The 20,715-nt window shown below is 42.4% G+C and overlaps 1 protein-coding gene across 2 annotated transcripts in view; it reads right to left on the bottom strand.

Annotated features, from left to right (window-relative positions):
• LOC140728297 (parathyroid hormone 2 receptor-like) overlaps positions 1-20,460 on the bottom strand; it is a 146,858-nt gene extending 126,398 nt beyond the window's left edge. For both annotated transcript variants that reach the window (XM_073046826.1, XM_073046827.1), the window contains exon 1: positions 19,958-20,460. In XM_073046826.1, the coding sequence (XP_072902927.1) occupies positions 19,958-20,023 (66 nt within the window). In that variant the 5' untranslated portion in view covers positions 20,024-20,460. The remainder of the gene's footprint in view (positions 1-19,957) is intronic.
• Positions 20,461-20,715: the final 255 nt, after the last annotated feature.

Raw genomic sequence — 20,715 nt, 5'->3', positions numbered from 1 at the left:
GATTCTAATTGGAGAAAGACCAATTTTTATTGCATCTAAAAGGATATGGCAAGCGTGGATTGGGACAGACTGTTTTCAGGCAAAAGACAGACAGACAGACATACTTTATTGATCCTGAGGGAAATTGGGTTTCGTTACAGCCGCACCAACCAAGAATAGTGTAGAAATATAGCAATATAAAACCATAAATAATTAAATAATAATAAGTTAATTATGCCAAGTGGAAATAAGTCCAGGACTAGCCTATTGGCTCAGGGTGTCTGACACTCCGAGAGAGGAGTTGTAAAGTTTGATGGCCACAGGCAGGAATGACTTCCTATGACGCTCAGTGTTACATCTTGGTGGAATGAGTCTCTGGCTGAATGTACTCCTGTGCCTAACCAGTACATAATGGAGTGGATGGGAGCATTGTCCAAGATGGCATGCAACTTGGACAGCATCCTCTTTTCAGACACCACCGTCAGAGAGTCCAGTTCCAACCCCACAATATCACTGGCCTTACGAATGAGTTCGTTGATTCTGTTGGTGTCTGCTACCCTCAGCCTGCTGCCCCAGCACACAACAGCAAACATGATAGCACTGGCCACCACAGACTCGTAGAACATCCTCAGCATCATCCAGCAATGTTAAAGGACCTCCGTCTCCTCAAGAAATAGAGATGGCTTTGACCCTTCTTGTAGACAGCCTCAGTGTTCTTTGACCAGTTCAGTTTATTGTCAATTCGTATCCCCAGGTATTTGTAATCCTCCACCATGTCCACACTGACCCCTTGGATGGAAACAGGGGTCACCGGTGCCTTAGCCCTCCTCAGGTCTACCACCAGCTCCTTAGTCTTTTTCACATTAAGCTGCAGATGATTCTGCTCACACCATGTGACAAAGTTTCCCACTGTAGCCCTGTACTCAGCCTCACCTCCCTTGCTGATGCATCCAACTATGGCAGAGTCGTCAGAAAACTTTTGAAGATGGCAAGAGTGTACTTGGTAAGTCAAAGTGATCTTCGTAAGTGGCAGGCCTTCAAAAGTGAAATTTTGAGAGTACAATGCTTGCATGTGCTTTTCAAAATAAAAGGTAACAGATTTAGGGAACCTTGTTTTTCAAGAGATGTTAAGGCCCTGGTTAAAAAAAGTAGGTGCATGGCAGGTATAGGCAGGTAGGAACAAATAAGATACTTACAGAGTATAAGGAATGCATGAGAATACTTAAAAATAAATCGGGACGGCTTAAAGAAGGCATGAGGTTGCTCTAGCAACAAGGCGAAGGAGAAACCCAAGGGCATCAAATCAATAGAAAGATGTGACATAGGATTGGAAAATGTTGAGTCCTGTGGGTTGAGTTAAGAAACTGCAAGGGTAAAAGGACCCTAATGGCAATTATATACAGGCCTCCCAAAAGTGGCTGGGAAGTAGACCACAAATTACAACAGGAAGTCGAAGAGACAAGTCAAAAGGGCAATGTTATGATAGTCATAGGAGATTTTAACATACAAGTCGATTAGGAAAATCAGGTTGGTAATGGATCTCAAGAGGGAGAATTTGTTGAATGCCTAAGAGATGGCTTTTTAGAGCAATTTGTTGTTGAGCCTTCTAGGGGATCAGCTATACTGGATTGGGTGTTAAGTAAAGAACTGGAGGTGACTAGGGAGTTTAGAAGAACCCTTAGGAACCAGTGATCACAATATGATTGAGTTCAACTTGAAATTTGATAGGGAGACAGTGAAGTCTGATGTATCAGTATTTCAGTGGAGTAAGGGAAAATACAGTGGTGTGAGAGAGGAGTTGGCCAAAGTAAATTGGAAGGAGCTGCTGGCAGAGATGTCAGCAGAGCAGCAATGGTGTGCATTTCTGGGAAAACATAAGGAAGGTGCAGGATGTGTATATCCCAAAAGTGGAGAAATACCCAAGTGGCAAAATAGTACAACCGTGGCTAACAAGGGAACTCCAAGCTAATGTAAAAACAAAAGAGAGGGCATACAACAAAGCAAAAATTAGTGGGAAGATAGAGGATTGGGAAGTTTTTAAAAACCTACAGAGAGCAACTAAAAGAATCATTAGAAGGGAAAAGATTAAATATGAAAGCAAGCTAGCAAATAATATCAAAGTGGATAGTAAAAGCTTTTTTAAGTATGTAAAAAGTAGAAGAGATGAGAGTGGATATAGGACCACTAGAAAATGAGGCAGGAGAATTAATAACAGGGACAAAGAGATGGCAGATGAACTAAATGAGTATTTTGCATCAGTCTTCACTGTGGAAGACACTAGCAGTGTGCCAGATGTTGTAGGGTGTGAGAGAAGAGAAGTGAGTTGAGTTACTATTACAAAGGAGAAGGTGCTCAAAAAGCTGAAAGACCTAGAAGTATATAAGTTACCTGAACTAGACGAACTGCACCCTAGGCTTCTGAAAGAGGTTGCGTTGGAGATTGTGGCAGCATTAGAAATGATCTTTCAAAAATCATTGGAATCTGGCATGGTGCCAGAGGACTGGAAAGAAGCAAATGTCATTCCACTCTTTAAGAAGGGAGGAAGGCAGCAGAAAGGAAAGTATAGACCAGTTAGCCTGACCTCAGTGGTTGGGAAGATGTTAGAGTCAATTGTTAAGGATGAGATGATGGAGTACTTGGTGACACAGGATAAGATAGTACAAAGTCAGCATGGTTTCCTTGAGGGAAAATCCTGCCTGATAAACCTGTTGGAAATCTTTGAGGGGATTACAAGTAGGATAGATAAAGGGGATGCAGTGGATGTTGTATATTTGGAATTTCAGAATGCTTTTGACAAGGTGCCACACATGAGGCTGCTTACCAAGTTAAGAGCCCATGATATTACAGGAAAGTTACTAACATAGTTAGAGCATTGGCTGATAGGAAGAAGGCAGCGAGTGGGAATAAAAAGAGCCTTTTCTGATTGACCACCAGTGACACTCGTGGTGTTCCACGGGGTCGGTGATGGGACCACTTCTTTTTATGCTGTACGTAAATGATTTAGATGATGGAATAGATGGCTTTGTTCCCAAGTTTGCAGATGATATGAAGAATGATGGAGGGGCAGGTAGTGTTGATGAAACATATAATGTTGGAAAATGCATGGTCATGCACTTTGGTAGTAGAAATTATTTTCTAAACTGGGAGAAAATCCAAAAATATGAGGGACTTGGGAGTCCTTGCACAGAACATCCTAAAGCTTAACTTGCAGGTTGAGTTGGCAAATGCAATGTTAGCATTCATTTCAAAAGGCTTTAGAAGGCACTGGTGAGGCCTCACCTTGAGTATTGTGAACAGTTTTGGACCACTCATCTTAGAAGAGATGTGCTGGCATTAGAGAGGGTCCATAGGATGTTCACAAGGATGATTCCAGGAATGAAAGGGGTATCATACAAAGAATGACCAATGGCTCTGGGTCTGTACTTGATAGAATTTAGAAAGATGAGGGGGGATCTCATTGAAACCTTTTGAACGTTGAAAGGACTAGATAGAGTAGATGTCCCCCATGGTGGGAGAGTCGAGGACAAGAGGGCACAGCCTCAGGATAAAGGGGTGTCCATTCAAAACAGAGAGGCAGAGAAACTTCTTTAGCCAGAGGGTGGTAAGTTTGTGGAATTTGTTGCCACTTGCAGCTGTGAAGGCCAGGTCATTGAATGTACTTAAGGCAGAGAGTTTGTGATTGGACATGGCATCAAAGGTTACGGATTGAAGGCTGGGAAGTGGGGTTGAGGAGGAGGAAAAAAGGATCAGTCGTGATTAAATGTCTGAGCAGGCTTGATGGGCCGAATGGCCTAATTCCGCTCCTATGTCTTATGGTCTCCTGGATTCTACGGATATGTTAAGAGCAAAAGGATTGCAAGGGACAAAATGGATCCTCTGGAAGATCAGAATGGTAATCCATGCATGGAGCCAAAAGAGATATGGGAGATCTTAAGTGCATCTGTATTTTCTCAGGAGATGGACACAGTCTATTGAAGTGAGGAAAGGACCCCATTGACTTCATGGATCCTATACAGACTACAGAGGAGAAGAAGGTATTTGCTGTCTTGAGGCAAATTAGTGAGGATAAATCCCCATGGCCCAACAAGGTGTTCCCTTGGAACTTGAAGGATGCAAATACAAAAAATAGCTGGGGCCCAAGCAGAGATATTTAAATCATGCTAAGCGACAGGTGATTGGAAGGTAGGCAATGTTGTTCCACTATTCAAGAAAAGATCTAAAAATAAATCAGGAAATCATAGGCCAGTGAGTCTAACATCTATACTGGGAAAGTTATTGGAAGGTATTCTGAGGGACCAGATATATGATTATTTGGATAAACATGGACTAATTAAGAATAGTCAACATAGCTTCGTGTGTAATAGGTCATGCGTAAACAATTTTTAAGGAATTACCACGAAAGTTGATGAAAGCAAGGCAGTGGATATTGTCTACATGGACTACAGAAAGACATTTGACAAGGACCTATATGGCAGCTTGGTCAAGAAGGTTCAGTTGCTCGGCATTCAAGATGGGGAAGTAATTAGCTTAGACATTGGCTTTGTGGGAGAATTCAGAGAGTGTAGCATATGGTTGCCTCTCTGACTGGAGACCTGTGATTAGTGGAGTGCTGCAGAGATCAATGCTGGGTCCACTGTTGTTTGTCATCTATCATCAATGATCTGCATGATAATGTCAGCAACTGGTCAGCAAACTTAGCAAGTGACATCAAGATTGGGGGTGTCGTGGAACTGTGGAACGAGCTGCCAGCACAAGTGGTACAATGCAAGTTCAATTTCAATGTTTAAAAGAGGTTTGGATAGGCACATGGATGTTAGGGGTATGGAGGGCTATGGTCCCAGGGCAGGTTGATGTGAGTAGGCAGTTTAAATGGTTCGGCATGGACTTGATGGGCCAAAGAGTCTGTTGCTGTACAGTACTCTCCTATGACTCTATGACACTCAAGACCTTTCCTCCATGCCGTACGCTTCCCTGTCAACCGGATACTGCAAACCCCATCCACAATGATGTGAATCCATCAACCAGTACATTGTGTACATGACCACCTTCTACCATCCTAGGTTCCAGAGGTGCAGGCTCAGGCGGGTTGAGAGGTCCAAGGACAATGGGCCTGCGGCAGGACATGTGGAAGGTAGGTGTGACTCTGAGGGATGGTGGCAGCTGGAGATGATAAGTGACTGGATTGATGCAAAGGGTGATCTTGAAGAGACAAATGAATTGGGGTAAAGGCACGTGGACGCCAATGCACGGGGCAGATCTCGGGTGGCAGCCCAACCCAGTCCCAATGCCAGAGTGGTCTGGTTGGGCACTGCTCATGGTTGATTTGACAACAGTAGGCGTGGTTGGCAGCTAGGATGGCACTCCATGCCCTCTTCTAAAATCCAGGTAGCAGCAAACCGGGGCCATGGCGGACGGGACCTCCACCACTGGCTCTTCTGTGGGGAGCAACAGGGATTGGAAACCATGCAGCACCACAAAGGCTGACATGCCTGTGGCAGAGGTGGTGTATAGATTTTGAGACAGCTCAGCCCAGAGCAGATTCTTCTTCTATGTGGAAATGTTAGAGGTGGCAAAGCATTCCAAAAACTTCTCTACTTGCTCATTGGCTCTTTCTGGACTCACCGTTCATCTGCAGATGATAAACTCACTGAGGCGCAAAGGAGGGAGCAGAAGTCTCACCAGAAGCAAGAGATGGATTGTGGGCCCCAGTCTGACACAAAATCCTGAGAGAAACCATAAAGGCAAACTATATGTTGGAGGACCAGACCCACCATCTTGGTGGCTGACAGAGGTTTGGGGAGGGCAATGAAGTGGGCTGCCTGGGAGAGCTGGTCCACCACTATCATGATCACAACAGCCTCATCAGAAGGTGGCAAAGCAATAATTATCACAGGTAGTTATGAACTGATGTACTGTGCATCATGGTGGGCCACCAGAGCTGTGTCGCAGAAAATCCAGGGTTCATTGTGTCACTGCATTGCTAGAGAGGGGTGAGGAACAGGCTTGATGGAGTACCTCAGAGCATACAACCTCCAGAATGTACTTGCAGCTGTTGGGTGATGGCTGGAGCACGCTCGTGCAGTAAGGCCTGGCAGATCAGGTTCTCAAGATCCAAAATGATCTGGGGAGGATCTGTAAGGATGGAATGATGGTCTGAAGGTCACTCACCATTTCAGCTGGGTCAAACTGTGACAGGATGTTCACCTTAGTGTTCTTGGAACCAGGTCAGTATGAGATGGTGAAGTTGAATTGGTTGAAGAAGTGGGCCCAGTGAGTCTGACATGGGTAGAGTTGGCAGGTCTGCTAAATGGATATGAGGTTCTTGTGCTATGTCCAGATCAGGAAAGGTTCCATATTCCCCTCCTGCTGTTGTCTCCATGCCTCCAAGGCCCATTTGAACTTGCTTGAGAAAAAAGGCACTAAGGTGCGTCTTCCCACCAGGTCCTCATTTGGAGAGAATGGCTCTGGTAGCAAACCACAAGATAGGTGATGGGGAGAGTAGTGACAATTTGGCTGCAGTTCCTGATGAAATGGTGGTAGAAGTTGGAGAAGCTCAAAAGCGCCGTATCTATTCGAGTGAGTGTGGTTGTGGCCTTTCAACAACAGCATGCACTTTCTGAGTCCATGGCTATGTCTTTGTTAAAAAAAAATGTAACCCAGGTAGAAAATGACTGGGTTGTGGAATTGGCATTTCTCTAACTTGTAATACAGTTTGTTTTGAGGAGATGTTGAAAGATTGAATGGACATGACAGTTGTGGTCTTCGGGGTCATTAGAGAAGGTGAGGATGCCGCTGTGGGAGACGAACACATACCCATGTAGCTTGTCTTGGAGGATCTCATTAACACAAGCTTGGAAAACGGCTGTACTGTTGGAAAGCTGGAAGGCATCACCAAACATTCATAGTGACCAGTGGGTGTTATGAACATAGTCTTCCACTCATCCCCCAGCAGATGCAGTTCAGAATGTATACACTGCATAGATCCAATTTGGTGAAGCTATGGGCCCTGCAGTGTGTTTCGTATGCACCATTCATCAAGGGGAGAGGGTAGCAGTTTTTTTACCGTGATTTTGTAGAGTCCATGGTAGTCTATGCAGGGACAAAGACTCCATCTTTCTTTTTGACAAAGAAGAATCCTGCACCAGCTGGGGACTAGAATGTTCAAATAAAGCCATGCTGTAGCTCTTTAGCGATGTAGTCATTTGTGGCTTTGGGTCTCAGGAGGGGAGAGAGAGAACAGACAACCTGGGGAGAGATGGTTCAAAGGAAACTGATTGCACAGTCCTGTGATCTGTGAGGCAGCAAGGTGCTGGATTCCCTTTTACTGAAGGTGATGGCTAAGTCATATTCCTCTGGGAGTTTGGTGACGCCAAGGATTTCCTCTGTCTCCACGGATTTACTGCGTGAAGTCAACTGAGGTTGCAGGCAGGTCGTCCAACAGATGGGCCTCCAGCTCAGCAGTGAACCGGATGACCAGGTGAAGTGAGGGTTGTGAGTGGAGAGCCGGGGGTAACCTGAGAGGAGTGTCAGGTGAGTCGCTAAGGAGGAATTGGATGAACTTGCAGTGCTCTCAGATGCTTGTGTGTACAGGCTATGTGTACGCTCTGACCATCCCAGGGGACGTCAATCAATGGCCATGATGCAGAAGGGGTGAACGTGAGCCTGTGGAGGGTATCTCAGCTGCACACACAGAGTCCAGTCTAGAAAGCTGCCTGCTGTGCCAATATCCACCTGAGCTTTTAGGGTGTGGAGAACAGAGAGAGTGAGTCAGGCTATGTTGCTGGAATGATGGGCTGAGGTCGAGCCTCGTGGATAGAAGCTCCTTGTCTCTACATGGTGGTGCCATTTTCCCGGACGCAGTGGGTATTTGATGAGTGGGTGATCAGCGGTTCCGCAGTAAGTGCACAAGTTGTTTCTCCAATGACACACACATTCTTGGAAGGTTTAAAGGAAGAAGGCTCCTCTCACGGCATGGATTCTGAAGGCATTGCTGTTGAAGATGAAATGGTTCTGGCAATGGAACTGGGGCTCAGGCTGGTGATCTGGAGAATCATTCCATTATCACTTGTCAACATGGAGGGTCAGAATGAGGTCAGTGGGCATCTCCTGCGTGGACAGCTCATTTTTCAAGTACACCGAGAGGCTGAGATGATAATGGGCCAGCAGTGCTTCTGCATTCCAGCTGCAACAGAATTCCACCTCGTAATCCAGCACAGGGCATGAGCTTTGATACGGGCAAAGTATCAGATCCTCTGTCTCCCTTCCACTTCCCAAATGGTCAAAAACCTGGTGCACCCCAGCAGTGAATTCCTTACATTTATTGCAGATGGTGGTCTTATTGTCCCAGTTAGTGGCGGTCCAGGGCAGAGCTCACTCAGTCATGAGAGGGATGATGAAGGGATGATGGCTTGGTCTGTGGAATACAAGATGCACTAGAACAGGAATTTGTGCATCGCCTTGGGGACCTATCAAAGCACTTGGGCATTGGAATCCAGGGCTCCAAGGCAGGAGGTTAACTGTCACAGGGTTGCTGTATTGAGACAGAGAATTGGAAGAGAGTGCAAGAGAGACAATCATTGGTTCACCCATCCTTTCCGGAAATATAGAGGTGGATTGAACCAAACACAGAGCAGCAGAGATGATGTAGCAGTAAGCCATCATTTTAATAATAAATTGCACAATATCAAGCCAAAAAAACAAGACAGAACAGATATTTAACATGACAAGGCAACAAGTTAAGCAAAGGTTAGGAGAGCCTGATTGAGCCCAGCTGGTTCAATGGGTGAAGCAGTCTGTGAATGTGAGCTGGGTTTAAATAGGCTGCAGGTGATGAGTTGAAAACGAGTGACAGGTGACTCCCATTAGCTAGGCTGAGACTGGGGCTGACACCTCCCTTTTAAATCTTACCTCTCTCACCCTAAAACTCCGGCCCCTAGTTTTGAACTCCCCTAACCTGGGGAAATGACTGTTGCCATCCATCTTATCTATGAACCTCATGATTTTATGATGCACAAAAAGTCAGCTCTCATTCTCCTATCCTCTGAGGAATAAAGACTTGGCCAGGTCTACCCTCAGGAACATAATACCCCAACTCTTATACTCACTGCCCTGACTGATGAAGGTCAGCATGCTAAACACCTTTCTCACCACACTGTCTGCCTATGATGCCATTTTAAATGAACTAAGATACTGTGCAAAAATCTTAGTGATATATAAAAAAAAACTGTAAAGCGAAGATGCTTTTCAAAAATGAAATGTAAAGCTTCTAAAAATCAAAAAATACTAAAACAGAACAAGCTAAACCAAATCAATATTTGGCGTGACCACCCTTTGCCTTTAAAACTACATCAATTCTCTAAGGTACTGCACACTGTCGTGCAATTTTATACAAAAATCAGCTTGAAGAACTTGCCACAGTTGTTATTCAGACTTTAGCTGTTTCAGGTGTTGTCTCCATAAGATATAAGACCATAAACATAGGAGCAGAAGTAGGCCATCTGGCTCCACCATTCAATCATGGCTGATCCTTTTTTTTCTTTTCTGCTCCTCAACCCCATTTTCTGGCCATCTCCACATGACCTTTGAGGCCATGTCCAATTAAGAACCTATCAATCCCTGAGTTAAATACATCCAATGACCTGGCCTCCACAGCTGCATGTGGTAACTAATTCCACATTTCATCACCCTTTGACTAAAGAAATTTCTCCGTATCTCTGTTTTGAAAGTGCACCCCTCTATCCTAAGGCTATCCACTCTTGTTCTAGACTCTTGCACCATGGGAAACATCCTTTTCACATCTACTCTGTCTAGGCCTTTCAACATTTGAAAGATTTCAATGAGATCCCCCCTCATCCTTTTGAATTCCAGCGAGTACAGACCCAGAGCCATCAAAAGTTCCTCATATGATAACCCTTTCATTCCTGGAATTATCCTTGTAAACCTCCTCCGGACCCTCTCCAATGCCAGCGCATCTTTTCTAAGATGAGGGGCCTAAAACTGTTCAAAATACTCAAAGTGAGGTCTCACCAGTGCCTTATAAATTCTCAGCATCACATCCTTGCTCTTGTATTCCAGACCTCTTGAAATGAATGCTAACATGGTATTTGCCCTCCTCACCACCAACTCTGCCTGCAAGTTAACCTTTAGGGTGTTCTGCACATGAACTCCCAAGTCCCTCTGCATCTCAGATTCCTGGATTTTCTCCCCATTTAGAAAATAGTCCGCACATTTATTTCTACTACCAAAGTACATGACCATGCATTTTCCAACATTATATTTCATTAGCGAATTTCTTACCCATTCTCCTAATCTGTCCAAGTCCTTTTGCATCTTATCTGCTTCCTCAACTCTACCTGCCCCTCCAACATTCTTCATAGCATCTGCAAACCAGGCAACAAAGCTATCTATTCCATCATCTAAATCATTTATATACAGCATAAAAAGAAGTGGTACCAACACTGACCCCTGCGGAACACCACTATTCACTGGCAGCCAATTGGACAAGGATCTTTTTATTACCACTCGCTGCCTTCTTCCAATCAGACAATGCTCTAACCGTGTTAGTAACTTCCTGTAACAGCACGGGCTCAAGTTGGAAAGCAGCCTCATGTGTGGCACTTCGTCAAAAGTGTTCTGAAAGTCCAAATATACAACATCCACTGCATCCCCTTTATCTATCCTACTTGTAATCTCCTCAAAGAATTCCAACAGGATCATCAGGCAGGATTTTCCCTGAAGGAAACCATGCTGACTTTGTACTATCTTGTCCTGTGTCACCAAGTACTTCATTATCTCGTCCTTAACAATTGGTTCTAATGTCTTCCCAACCACTGAGGTCAGGCTAACAGGTTGATAATTTCCTTTCTGCTGCCTTCTTCCTTTCTTAAAGAGTGAAATGACATTTGCTACTTTCCAGTCCTCTAGCACCATGCCAGAGTCCAATAATTTTTGAAAGATCATTTCTAATGCCGCTACAATCTCTAATGCTACCTCTTTCAGAGCCCTAGTGTGCAGTTTGTCTGGTCTGGGTGACTTATATACTTCTAGGTCTTTCAGCTTTTTGAGCACCTTCTCCCTTGTAATAGTAACTGCACTCACTTCTCTTCCTTCACACACTACAACATCCGGCACACTGGTTGTGTCTTCCACAGTAAAGACTGATGCAAAAATACTCATTTTGTTCATCTGCCGTCTCCTTGTCTCTCGTTATTATTTCTCCCGCTACATTTTCTAGTGGATCCCTATCCACTCTAACTGCTCTTTTATTTTTAAACATATTTGAAGAACTTCAACTATCCACTTTGATATTATTTGCTAGCTTGCTTTCATATTTCATCTTTTCCCTTCTAATGATTTTTAAGTTGCTCTCTGAAGGATTTTAAAAACTTCCCAAACCTCTATCTTTGTTGTACGCCCTTTCTTTTGCTTTTGCAATAATTTTGACTTCCCTTGTCAGCCACAGTTGTACTATTTTACCATTTGAGTATTTCTTCATTTTTGGAATACACATGTCCTGCATCTTCCTCATTTTTCCCAGAAACGCACACCATTGCTGCTCTGCTGACATCCCTACGAGCAGCTCCTTCCAATTTCCTTTGGCCAACTCCTCTATCATACCACTGTAATTTCCCTTACTTCACTGAAATACTGCTTCATGGTTACAGTTGGAGGAAAATTCAGTAATGGGGTTTTCGTTAGCTTCTTTATTAGGAGCTCCTCTTCCGTTTTCGCTCTCCAGAATAGGTAGACAAGCTCTTAACCCTATTGTTAAACATACTTTAAAAATTTGGTTTCAATTTCGTAGATTTTTTGAATTAAATGATTTTTTACTTTCTAGTAATATTTATTCTAATTTCTTTTTTAAACCATCAACTTTGGATAAGGCTTTTTTAACATAGAAAATTAAGGGAATAAAAACTTTTTTAGATTTGTTTTTACAAGACTGTTTAATGTCTTTTTCACAGTTAATGGATAAATATGATATCTCTAATACACATTTTTTCAGGTATTTACAGGTTAGGAATTTTTTACATGATTTTTTACCGAATTACCCCTTGGCCAGTTCTTCAAATTTGGCTTATGTTATTTTTCAGTTTAAACCTTTTCAAAAATGATTAATAGCTATCATTTATAAACAGTTAATGAATGCTCGCATGTCGCCTAATGATAGGGTTCAACGTACCTGGGAAGTAGAACTTCAACATTTACTTTCAGATAATCAATGGAGTAAAATTTATTATTTAGTCAATAATTCATCTATCTGCGCACACCATATCTTAATTCAGTTTAAGATAGTACATAGGGCTCATATGTCCAAAGATAAACTGGCCCATATTTTTCCGAATATAAGCCCTATTTGTGACAGATGGAACGCAGAAATGGCTACTCTAACTCATATGTTTTGGTCATGTGTATGTTTAAATAATTTTTGGAAGGATGTGTTTGGAATATTATCTAAAGTTATAGAAATGGATGTTCAACCTAATCCACTTACAGCAATTTTTGGGATTATTCCAGAGGAAGCAAGCAAAGTGTCTGCTTCCACCCAACATGTGATAGCTTTTTCAACTTTACTGGCTAGGAGAGCTATTTTGCTACATTGGAAAGAATCTAACCCACCTACTGTTTTCTATTGGCTCTCCTCCATTATGTCATGTCTAAGCTTGGAGAAAATTAGAAGCCGGACATTTGATACATCCTTTAATTTTGAACAAGTCTGGCGACCCTTTATTCAATATTTTCACATGATTTGATTTATTTTTATTTATTTATTTTTCTTTATTCTCTTTGAGGAAAATCCTTATCCATGAAGGTTCGGAGATGACTGGATGTGTTTTTTTCTCTCTCTCTTTTTTCTAATTTTATCCTCAATTGGACTGCCCAATATTTCTTTTTCTTTCCTTTTTTTCTCTTTTTTTTGTTTCAGTTTAGTTAGTGGGCTTTTTTTCCCTTATCAATAACATTTCCAATCTTTTTTTATGATTGTTATGAGGAGTTGTAGTTTTTTTTTTGACTATTGTATATATAAGAGCATAATATTTTACTTATTTGATTTTGATATTATATACTTCTTGTTTTTACTATTGCTGTTTATATGTCTTTTATATTATCTACTTGTTAAACTCCTCTTCCGATTTGTATATTCTTTATTTGGAAATCAATAAAAAAGATTGAAAAATGAAATACTGCTACATCAGACTTTACTTTCTCCAGACCAAATTTCGAGTTGAACACAATCATATTGTGATCACTGGTTCCTAAGGTTTCTTTTACCTTAAGCTCTCTAATTGCCTCCAGTTCATTACATAACACCCAATCCAGTATAGCTGATCCCCTAGTAAGCTCAATGACAAGCTGCTCTAAAAAGCTCTCTTAGGCATTCAACAAACTCATTCTCTTGAGATCCACTGCCAACCTGATTTTCCCAATCGACCTGCATGTTAAAATCTCCCATGACTACAATAACATTGCCCTTTTGACTCTCCTTTTCTATTTCCTGTTGTAACCTGTGGTCCACCTCCCAGCCACTGTTGGGAGGCCTAATTATAACTGCCATCAATGCCCTTTTACCCTTGCAATTTCTTAACTCAACCCACAAGGATTCAACATCTTTCGATCCTCTGTCACATCTTTCTACTGATTTGATGCCATCCTTTACCAGCAGAGCCACACCACCCCCTCTGCCTACCTTCCTATCCCTCTGATACAACGAGTAACCTTGGACATTTAGCTCCCAACTACAACCATCCTTCAGCCATGATTCAGTGATGTCAGTTGTAATATTGCAACAAGATCATCCACCTTATTTCTTATACTACTGTATTTAGATACAATACCTTGAATACCGTATTTGCTATCCTTTGACTCTGCATCCCTAACGATTTGATACTCAGCCTGTTGGCTGCAACTAAGTCCCATCACCTGCCTGCCCTTCTTAACAATCTGACTGTACGCTACCTTTACCTTTTTACCATCCGTCCTTTCCTCAGTCCTTTCATTCCGGTCCCCACCCCCCTGCCAAGTTCATTTAAACCCTCCCTAACAGCTTTAGCAAATCTGCCCATGAGAAATCAAGCCTCCTATCACTACCGCCCCCTTCTTCTCTCTTTTTCCCTTCTGTACCATGGACCCATGCTCAGTGCCTGTAACCCGGTCACCGTGGCATTCCCCCCGGGAGGTCATCCCCACAAAAGTATCCAAAGCGGTATACTTATTTTTGAGGGTTATGGCCACAGGGATGCTCTGCTCTAACTGCCTATTTCCATTTCTCCTGACAGTCACCCCGTTACTTGCCTTCTGCAACTTCCAAGTGACTACGTCCCTGTAACTTAGGTCAATTATATCCTCGCTCTCCCATACAAGTCAAAGGTCATCTAGTTGGTGCTCCAGATCCCTAACACGGTCTTCAAGGAGCTGCAGCCAGATGCACTTCATGCAGATGTAGTTCCCAGGAGACTGTGAGTCTGCCAGTTCTCTAACATCCAGCATGAAAAACACACCACAGCCATTTAAATGTTACAATAAGAGAGGGGAAAAAATACCAAAAAGGACACCTTAACAGATGCTTTACACAGAGCCAATGCCTCTTCCGAGCTGAAGCCTCCTTTGAGCCATAGCCTGTCACCTCTACTCTCGCCACTGGCCTATTCCTGACAATGGCCACTTCGTTAATCCCTTCTGTACTTTTATTTAGTTCATAGAGCTCTGTTGACACCGCTGATAGGCCACATACAATGGACAGACACTCTCAAAGCTCCCTTTTTAAATAACCACCGCCAACCTGCAAGAAATCCCTCTTGGTAGAGCTCTGTTGATGCCACTGATAGGCCACGTACGATTACCTCCCCAGGTAATTCCAGACCACCTCAATGATGTTGAGGTCAGGGCTCTGTGGAGGCCATACCATCTGAAAACATATAAAAAATCTGGAGCGACTAAGACTTTTGCGCAGTACTGTATGCACGTACTCCATTCTCTCTGTTCTATTACACTCCCTAGTGCCCTACCATTTATAGTATACAACACTACCAAAATGCATCAATTCATACTTAACTGTATTGAAATCCATTTGCTACTTCAAGATCTCCCACGATTCCATGGGATTCAGCCTTCCCGACCTCTCTTCTATGGACTGTCTATACTCCTCACTGCCTCAGTAAAATAGCCAGCATAATTAGTGACCCCACCCACCCTATACATTCTCTCTTCTCCCCCTTCAATCGGGCAGAATACACAAAAGCCTGAAAGCACATACAACTAGGCTCAAGGACCGACTCCATCCCACTGTTATCAGACTCCTGAATAGACCTCTTATACAATAAGATAGACTCCTGATGTCACAATCTACCTCAATATGATCTTACACTCATTCTTTACCTGTGTTGTACATCCTCTTTAGCCTTTACACTTTATTCTGCATTTTTTATTGTTTTACCTTATTCTACCACAATGCACTATGTAATGATTTGACCTATATGAACAGTATGCAAGACAATTTTTTCATATTTGTACATACGATAATAAAATAATTTGTCCTACCATGTGGGACCTTGTAAAAATCTTGCTAAGTCCAAATAGATAATTTGCACTACCTCGTCCTAATCAACAGTATCTTTTTGGGCAGCCTTTCAAAAATCCTAGAAGGCTCATCATGTGTTATTTTCTATGCAAAAAGCCTTGCTGACTCTTCCTAATCAGACTCTATGTAAATGCTGGTAGATCCTGTGCCCAGGAATTCTCTCCAGTAGTTTCCTCACTACTGATGTCAGGCTGACAAGCCTCTAGTTCCTTGGCTTGCCCTTGCTTCCCTTCTTCAACAATGGAACAAAATTTACCACTTTCCAATTCTTGGAAACAGGTTCACAACTATGAAGCACATAGAGCACCTATAAAAAATATTCGCCCCCCCCCCCACCCCAGAGGTTTTCATGTTTTATTGTTTTACAGCATTGAATCACAGTGGATTTAATTTGGCTTTTTTGACACTGATCAACAGAAAAAGACTTCCATGTCAAAGTGAAAACAGATCTCTACAAAATGATCTAAATTAATTACAAATATAAAACACAAAATAATAGATTGCATAAATATTCACCCACTTCAAGTCAGCATTTAGCACATGCACCTTTGGTGGTAATTACAACCTTGAGTCTGTGTGGATCGGTCTCTGTCAGCTTTGCACATCTGGACACTGCACTTTTTCCCCCACTCTTCTTTACAAAACTGCTCAAGCTCTGTCAGATTGCACGGGGATCGTTTTCAATTCCAGCCACAATTCTCAATTGGACTGAGGTCTGGACTCTGATTTGGCCACTTCAGGGTATTAGCTTTGTTGTTTCAAGCCATTCCTGTGTAGCATTGGCTTTATGCTTGGGGTCATTGCCTTGCTGGAAAACAAATCTCCCAAGTCACAGATCTCTTGCAGAAGGTATCAGGTTTTCCTTCATGATTTCTTGTATTTTGTTGCATTCATTTTACCTTCTACAGTCATAAGCCTTCAAACACATAGCATGATGCAGCTTCATGGTAGGGATGGTGTGTTTTTGATGATGTGCTGTGTTTGGTTTACACCAAATATAACGTTTAGTCCAATGGCCAAAAAGCTCAATTTTGGTTTCACCAGACAATAGAACCTACTTCCAGCTGACTTCAAAGTCTCTCACATGCCTACTGGCAAACAAGCCGAGATTTCCTGTGAGGTTTTTTTTTCCCAACAGTGAGTGTCTCTTTACCACTCTCCTATAAAGCTGCAACTGGTGAAACACCCAGGCAACAGTTGTTGTATGTGCAATCTCTCCCATTTCAGCCACTGAAGCCGATAACTCCTCCAGAGATGTCATAAGCCTCTTGGTGGCCTCCCTCACTAGTCCCTTTCTTGCACAGTCACACAGTTTTTCAGAATGTCTGCTCTAGACAGGTTTACAGCTGTGCCATTTTTTTTTTCCATTTCTTAATGATTGACTTAACTGTGCTCCAAGAGATATTCAGTGACTTGGAAAATTTCTTGTATCCATCTTCTGAATAGTGCTTTTCGGTAACCTTTTCGTGAAGTTGCTTGGAATGCTCTTTTGTCTTCATGGTATAGTTTTTGCCAGCAGTTGGACCTTCCAGATACAGGTGTACTTTTACTACAATCAATTGAAACACCTTGACTGCACATGGGTCTCCAAAAACAGATCTCCTTTTAATTTATTATGTGATTTCTAAAACCAGTTGGCTGCACCAGTCATGATTTGGTGTGTCATATTAAAAGGGAGAGAACACATATGCAATCAGTTATTTTGTGTTTTCTATTTGTAATTAATTTAGATCACTTTGTAGAGATCTGTTTTCACTTGGATAAGTAAGAGTCTTTTTCTGTTGATCGGTGTCAAAAAAGCAAAATTAAATCCATTGTGATTCAATGTTGTAAAACAATAAAACATGAAAACCTCCAAGGGTGGGGGGGGAATACTTTTCTTAGACACTGTAAATCCACAGAGGCCTCCACAGTTTCTTCTCTAGCCTCCCAAAATATCTGAGGATGCACTTGCTCGGGCCCTGGGGACTTATCCACCTTAGGGTGCACTATTTAAACTGCACTTCCTCTCACCCTGTTACTTGTAATGACACCATTCCTTTTTCTTAATTTATCCATCTCCTCTACATCTGTTCTGGAGATGTGACCTTCCACTCCAAGATACCCGAGATGTCCTCCATTTTTTAAGAAACATGGCCTCCCACCCCTCCCCATCACTTCTGGTTGATGGAATGTTCACCAATGTCTCCTCCATTTCCACACTTTCTCATCCCTCCTCCTCTCAGACAGAACAGGGATAGAGTTCCCTTGATCCTCGCCTTTCACCCCATCAGCCTCACTATCCAGCACATCGTCCTTTGCCATTTTCTTATTAGTTGGAACAGACCCCACCACCAGCCTCATCCCCTCCCCACCCCTTTCTGCTCTCTGCAAGGTCTACTTTCTTCATGACTCTCTGATGCACTCCTTCCTCCCCACCCATCCCTTTTTCTTCCCTGACATTTTAATTCCCCCTCTCCATTCTGACACTTGCCTGTCTATCCTCAGCCCCTTCCACAGGGTGAAGCCAAATGCAAACTAATGGAACAGCACCTCCTATTCCGGGTAGTCTACAGACTGACAACATTCACATTCAGTTCTGCAATTTCAGGCGGCGTCCCCTCCCTCTGTACCCTTCTCATCTACCCAGTTCCTCTTACTCACAGCCAACATCCACCCCCTTTCCCCTGAGACCTGATTAGCCTGTTTCCTTCCCTTCCTCTGCCTGCTCTGTCATCTGCCATTTTTTAATTCCCTATTATAAATTTATTATAAAACCTGAAAACACACATCACTCAGCTCAAATTCAGCTTCTATTCCACCATTATAAAACTATTGAATGGTTCCCTAGTTCAATAAGATGGACCTTTGGCTTCACGACCTCATTATGACATTGCACCTTGTCATCTGCTTGCACCACACTTTCTCCATAACATTTCATTGTGAGTGCTACAATTGGTTTCCTTTGTACAACCTCAATGTTCTGATGTGATGAAATAATCATAAGACCATACGAACCAGGAGCAGAATTAGGCCATTTGGCCCATCGACTCTGCTCTGCCATTCCAGCATGTCTCATTTATTATCCTTCTTAACCCCATTCTCCTGTCTTCTCATGTAATCTGTGACACCCTTACTAATGAAGAATCTATCAATCACTGCTTTAAATATACCCAATGACTTGGCTTCCACAGCTGCCTGTGGCAATGAATTCCACAGATTTGTCACCCCCTTTGTAAAGAAATTCCTCCCCATCTACATTCTAAAGGGACATTCTTGTATTATGAGGTTGTGCCCGCTGGTCCTGGACTTCCCCCCATTGGAAATATCCTTTCCATGCTCATTCTATCTAATCTTCTGAAATCCAATCTTTTACAATAAGATCCTCCTTCCAAACTCCACAGCCATCAAGTGCTCCTTGTACATTAACCCTTTCATTCCTGGGATCATTCTCATGGATGTCATCTGTATCCTTTCTTAGATAAGAGACCCAAAACTACTCACAATACCCCAAGTACAGCCTTAACCAATGCCTTATAAGCCACAGCATTATTACATCCTTGTTTTTTATATATCTGACTCCTCCTAAAATTAAAGCTATCATTGCCTTTGCCTTCCTTACCACCAACTTAACCTGCAAGTTAACCTTTACAGAATCCTGCACTAGGATTTCCAAATAGCTTTGCACCTCCAATTTCTGAATTTGCTCCCTGTTTAGAAAATAGTCTATGACTTTATTCCTGCTTCCAAAATGCATGACCATACACCGTACTGTAATCCATCTGCTACTTCTTTGCCCATTTTCCTAAACTCTATTAATTGCATGGAAATTTAGGCACTGTACTTTTGTACATGTGACACAAAAAAACTATTTTACCAACGAACTTTTTAGTGTTTAACTAAAAGGGGCCCACGTTTACTCTAGCTAGCTTTATTCCCTTTCTACATTTGCACAAGGCACTTCTTTTCCTCTGGTATAAATCTTTTTTTGTTGTTGAATTTGATGTACAGATTCTTGTAGCCATGATCTGAACCATGAGATTTCAAGCAATTTAAGTATTAACAAAAAACATTCTTCCCGATCTGGTAATGACTGTCGATTTCATAGAAATTCCAGTTATTGCAATTTATAACAATTATTGCTAACAAAGACACTTATCCGCAAAGCAAACGAAACAATTACTTCTAAAAAGTCTGGATTATACTATACATCAAAACAAAGGTTTATGTAGCAGACAGAAATAAAAATATATTCGGAAATACACAACATTAGACACGTTAAGTAACTGAATCGGGAATAATTTGCCCATTGTCAGATGCAATTTTAGTTGTTGACATTTGAGCTAACAGTACGAGCTGAGATGCTTCAGCAATGGTCCAGGCTGATTTCTTGCCAGATTTATTTGCTTTTAAGAGATTTACCTGCGGAGTCAAGGCGAAGCAGCAGTACAACAGTGTCAGCACACCGAGACCGGACGGTCCCTTCATCCCGCGGCGCTCAGGCTTGGCTTTCGGAGTCCCGCTAGTCCAATCGCTGTCCAGCAGCGAGATCTTCACACTTCCCGACCTTTTTTCCTCAGCACGTCGAAAAGCTGGGGAGCAAGTTGATGACCCGGAGGCTCGTGGACTGAGAGTTATCAGATTCTAATAGGTTTTGATTTTAAACTGTTGACTTTCATGAACTAAGTGGAGTTCAATCTGCCTCCAAACCATTATGCCCACAGTCTGGGATTGACCCTCCCTCTGTATACGACTGAATAAATTATCACAAAAGCAGCTTTCCTCGTGAAATAAAATAATTTCTTCCTTCATGAACTTAACTCCTTGCAATTGCAAAGAAAAAGGGCTGAGTAGTTAACTTCTGTTAATAGCGTGAAGCCTGCATCAGCAGGGAAAATCGTAATTAAGGATGAAATCACTTCGTTTAAAGCCTGTTGTCTTCTACATGGGGAAATATAAATTGCCAGGACGTGTTCTCTTAAACACTCATTGCGTACTATTCAGAGCGCTGAGGAAAGAGTAGGAAGTTCGGGAATTATAAAATAGTGACCACGGCGCCATCTCCTGCAGAAATCACGGTGTTACTCCAAGTACAAGTGTAACCATGCACTGAGTTCATCTCGTAAATCTTACAATACTTCATTGAAGCAGACATATAAAATTAACTAGTTGTCTTCTGT

The sequence above is a fragment of the Hemitrygon akajei genome, chromosome 5 (genome assembly GCF_048418815.1).
Source record: "Hemitrygon akajei chromosome 5, sHemAka1.3, whole genome shotgun sequence".
NCBI lineage: Eukaryota > Metazoa > Chordata > Chondrichthyes > Myliobatiformes > Dasyatidae > Hemitrygon > Hemitrygon akajei.
This window is presented reverse-complemented; position numbering and strand designations above follow the sequence as displayed.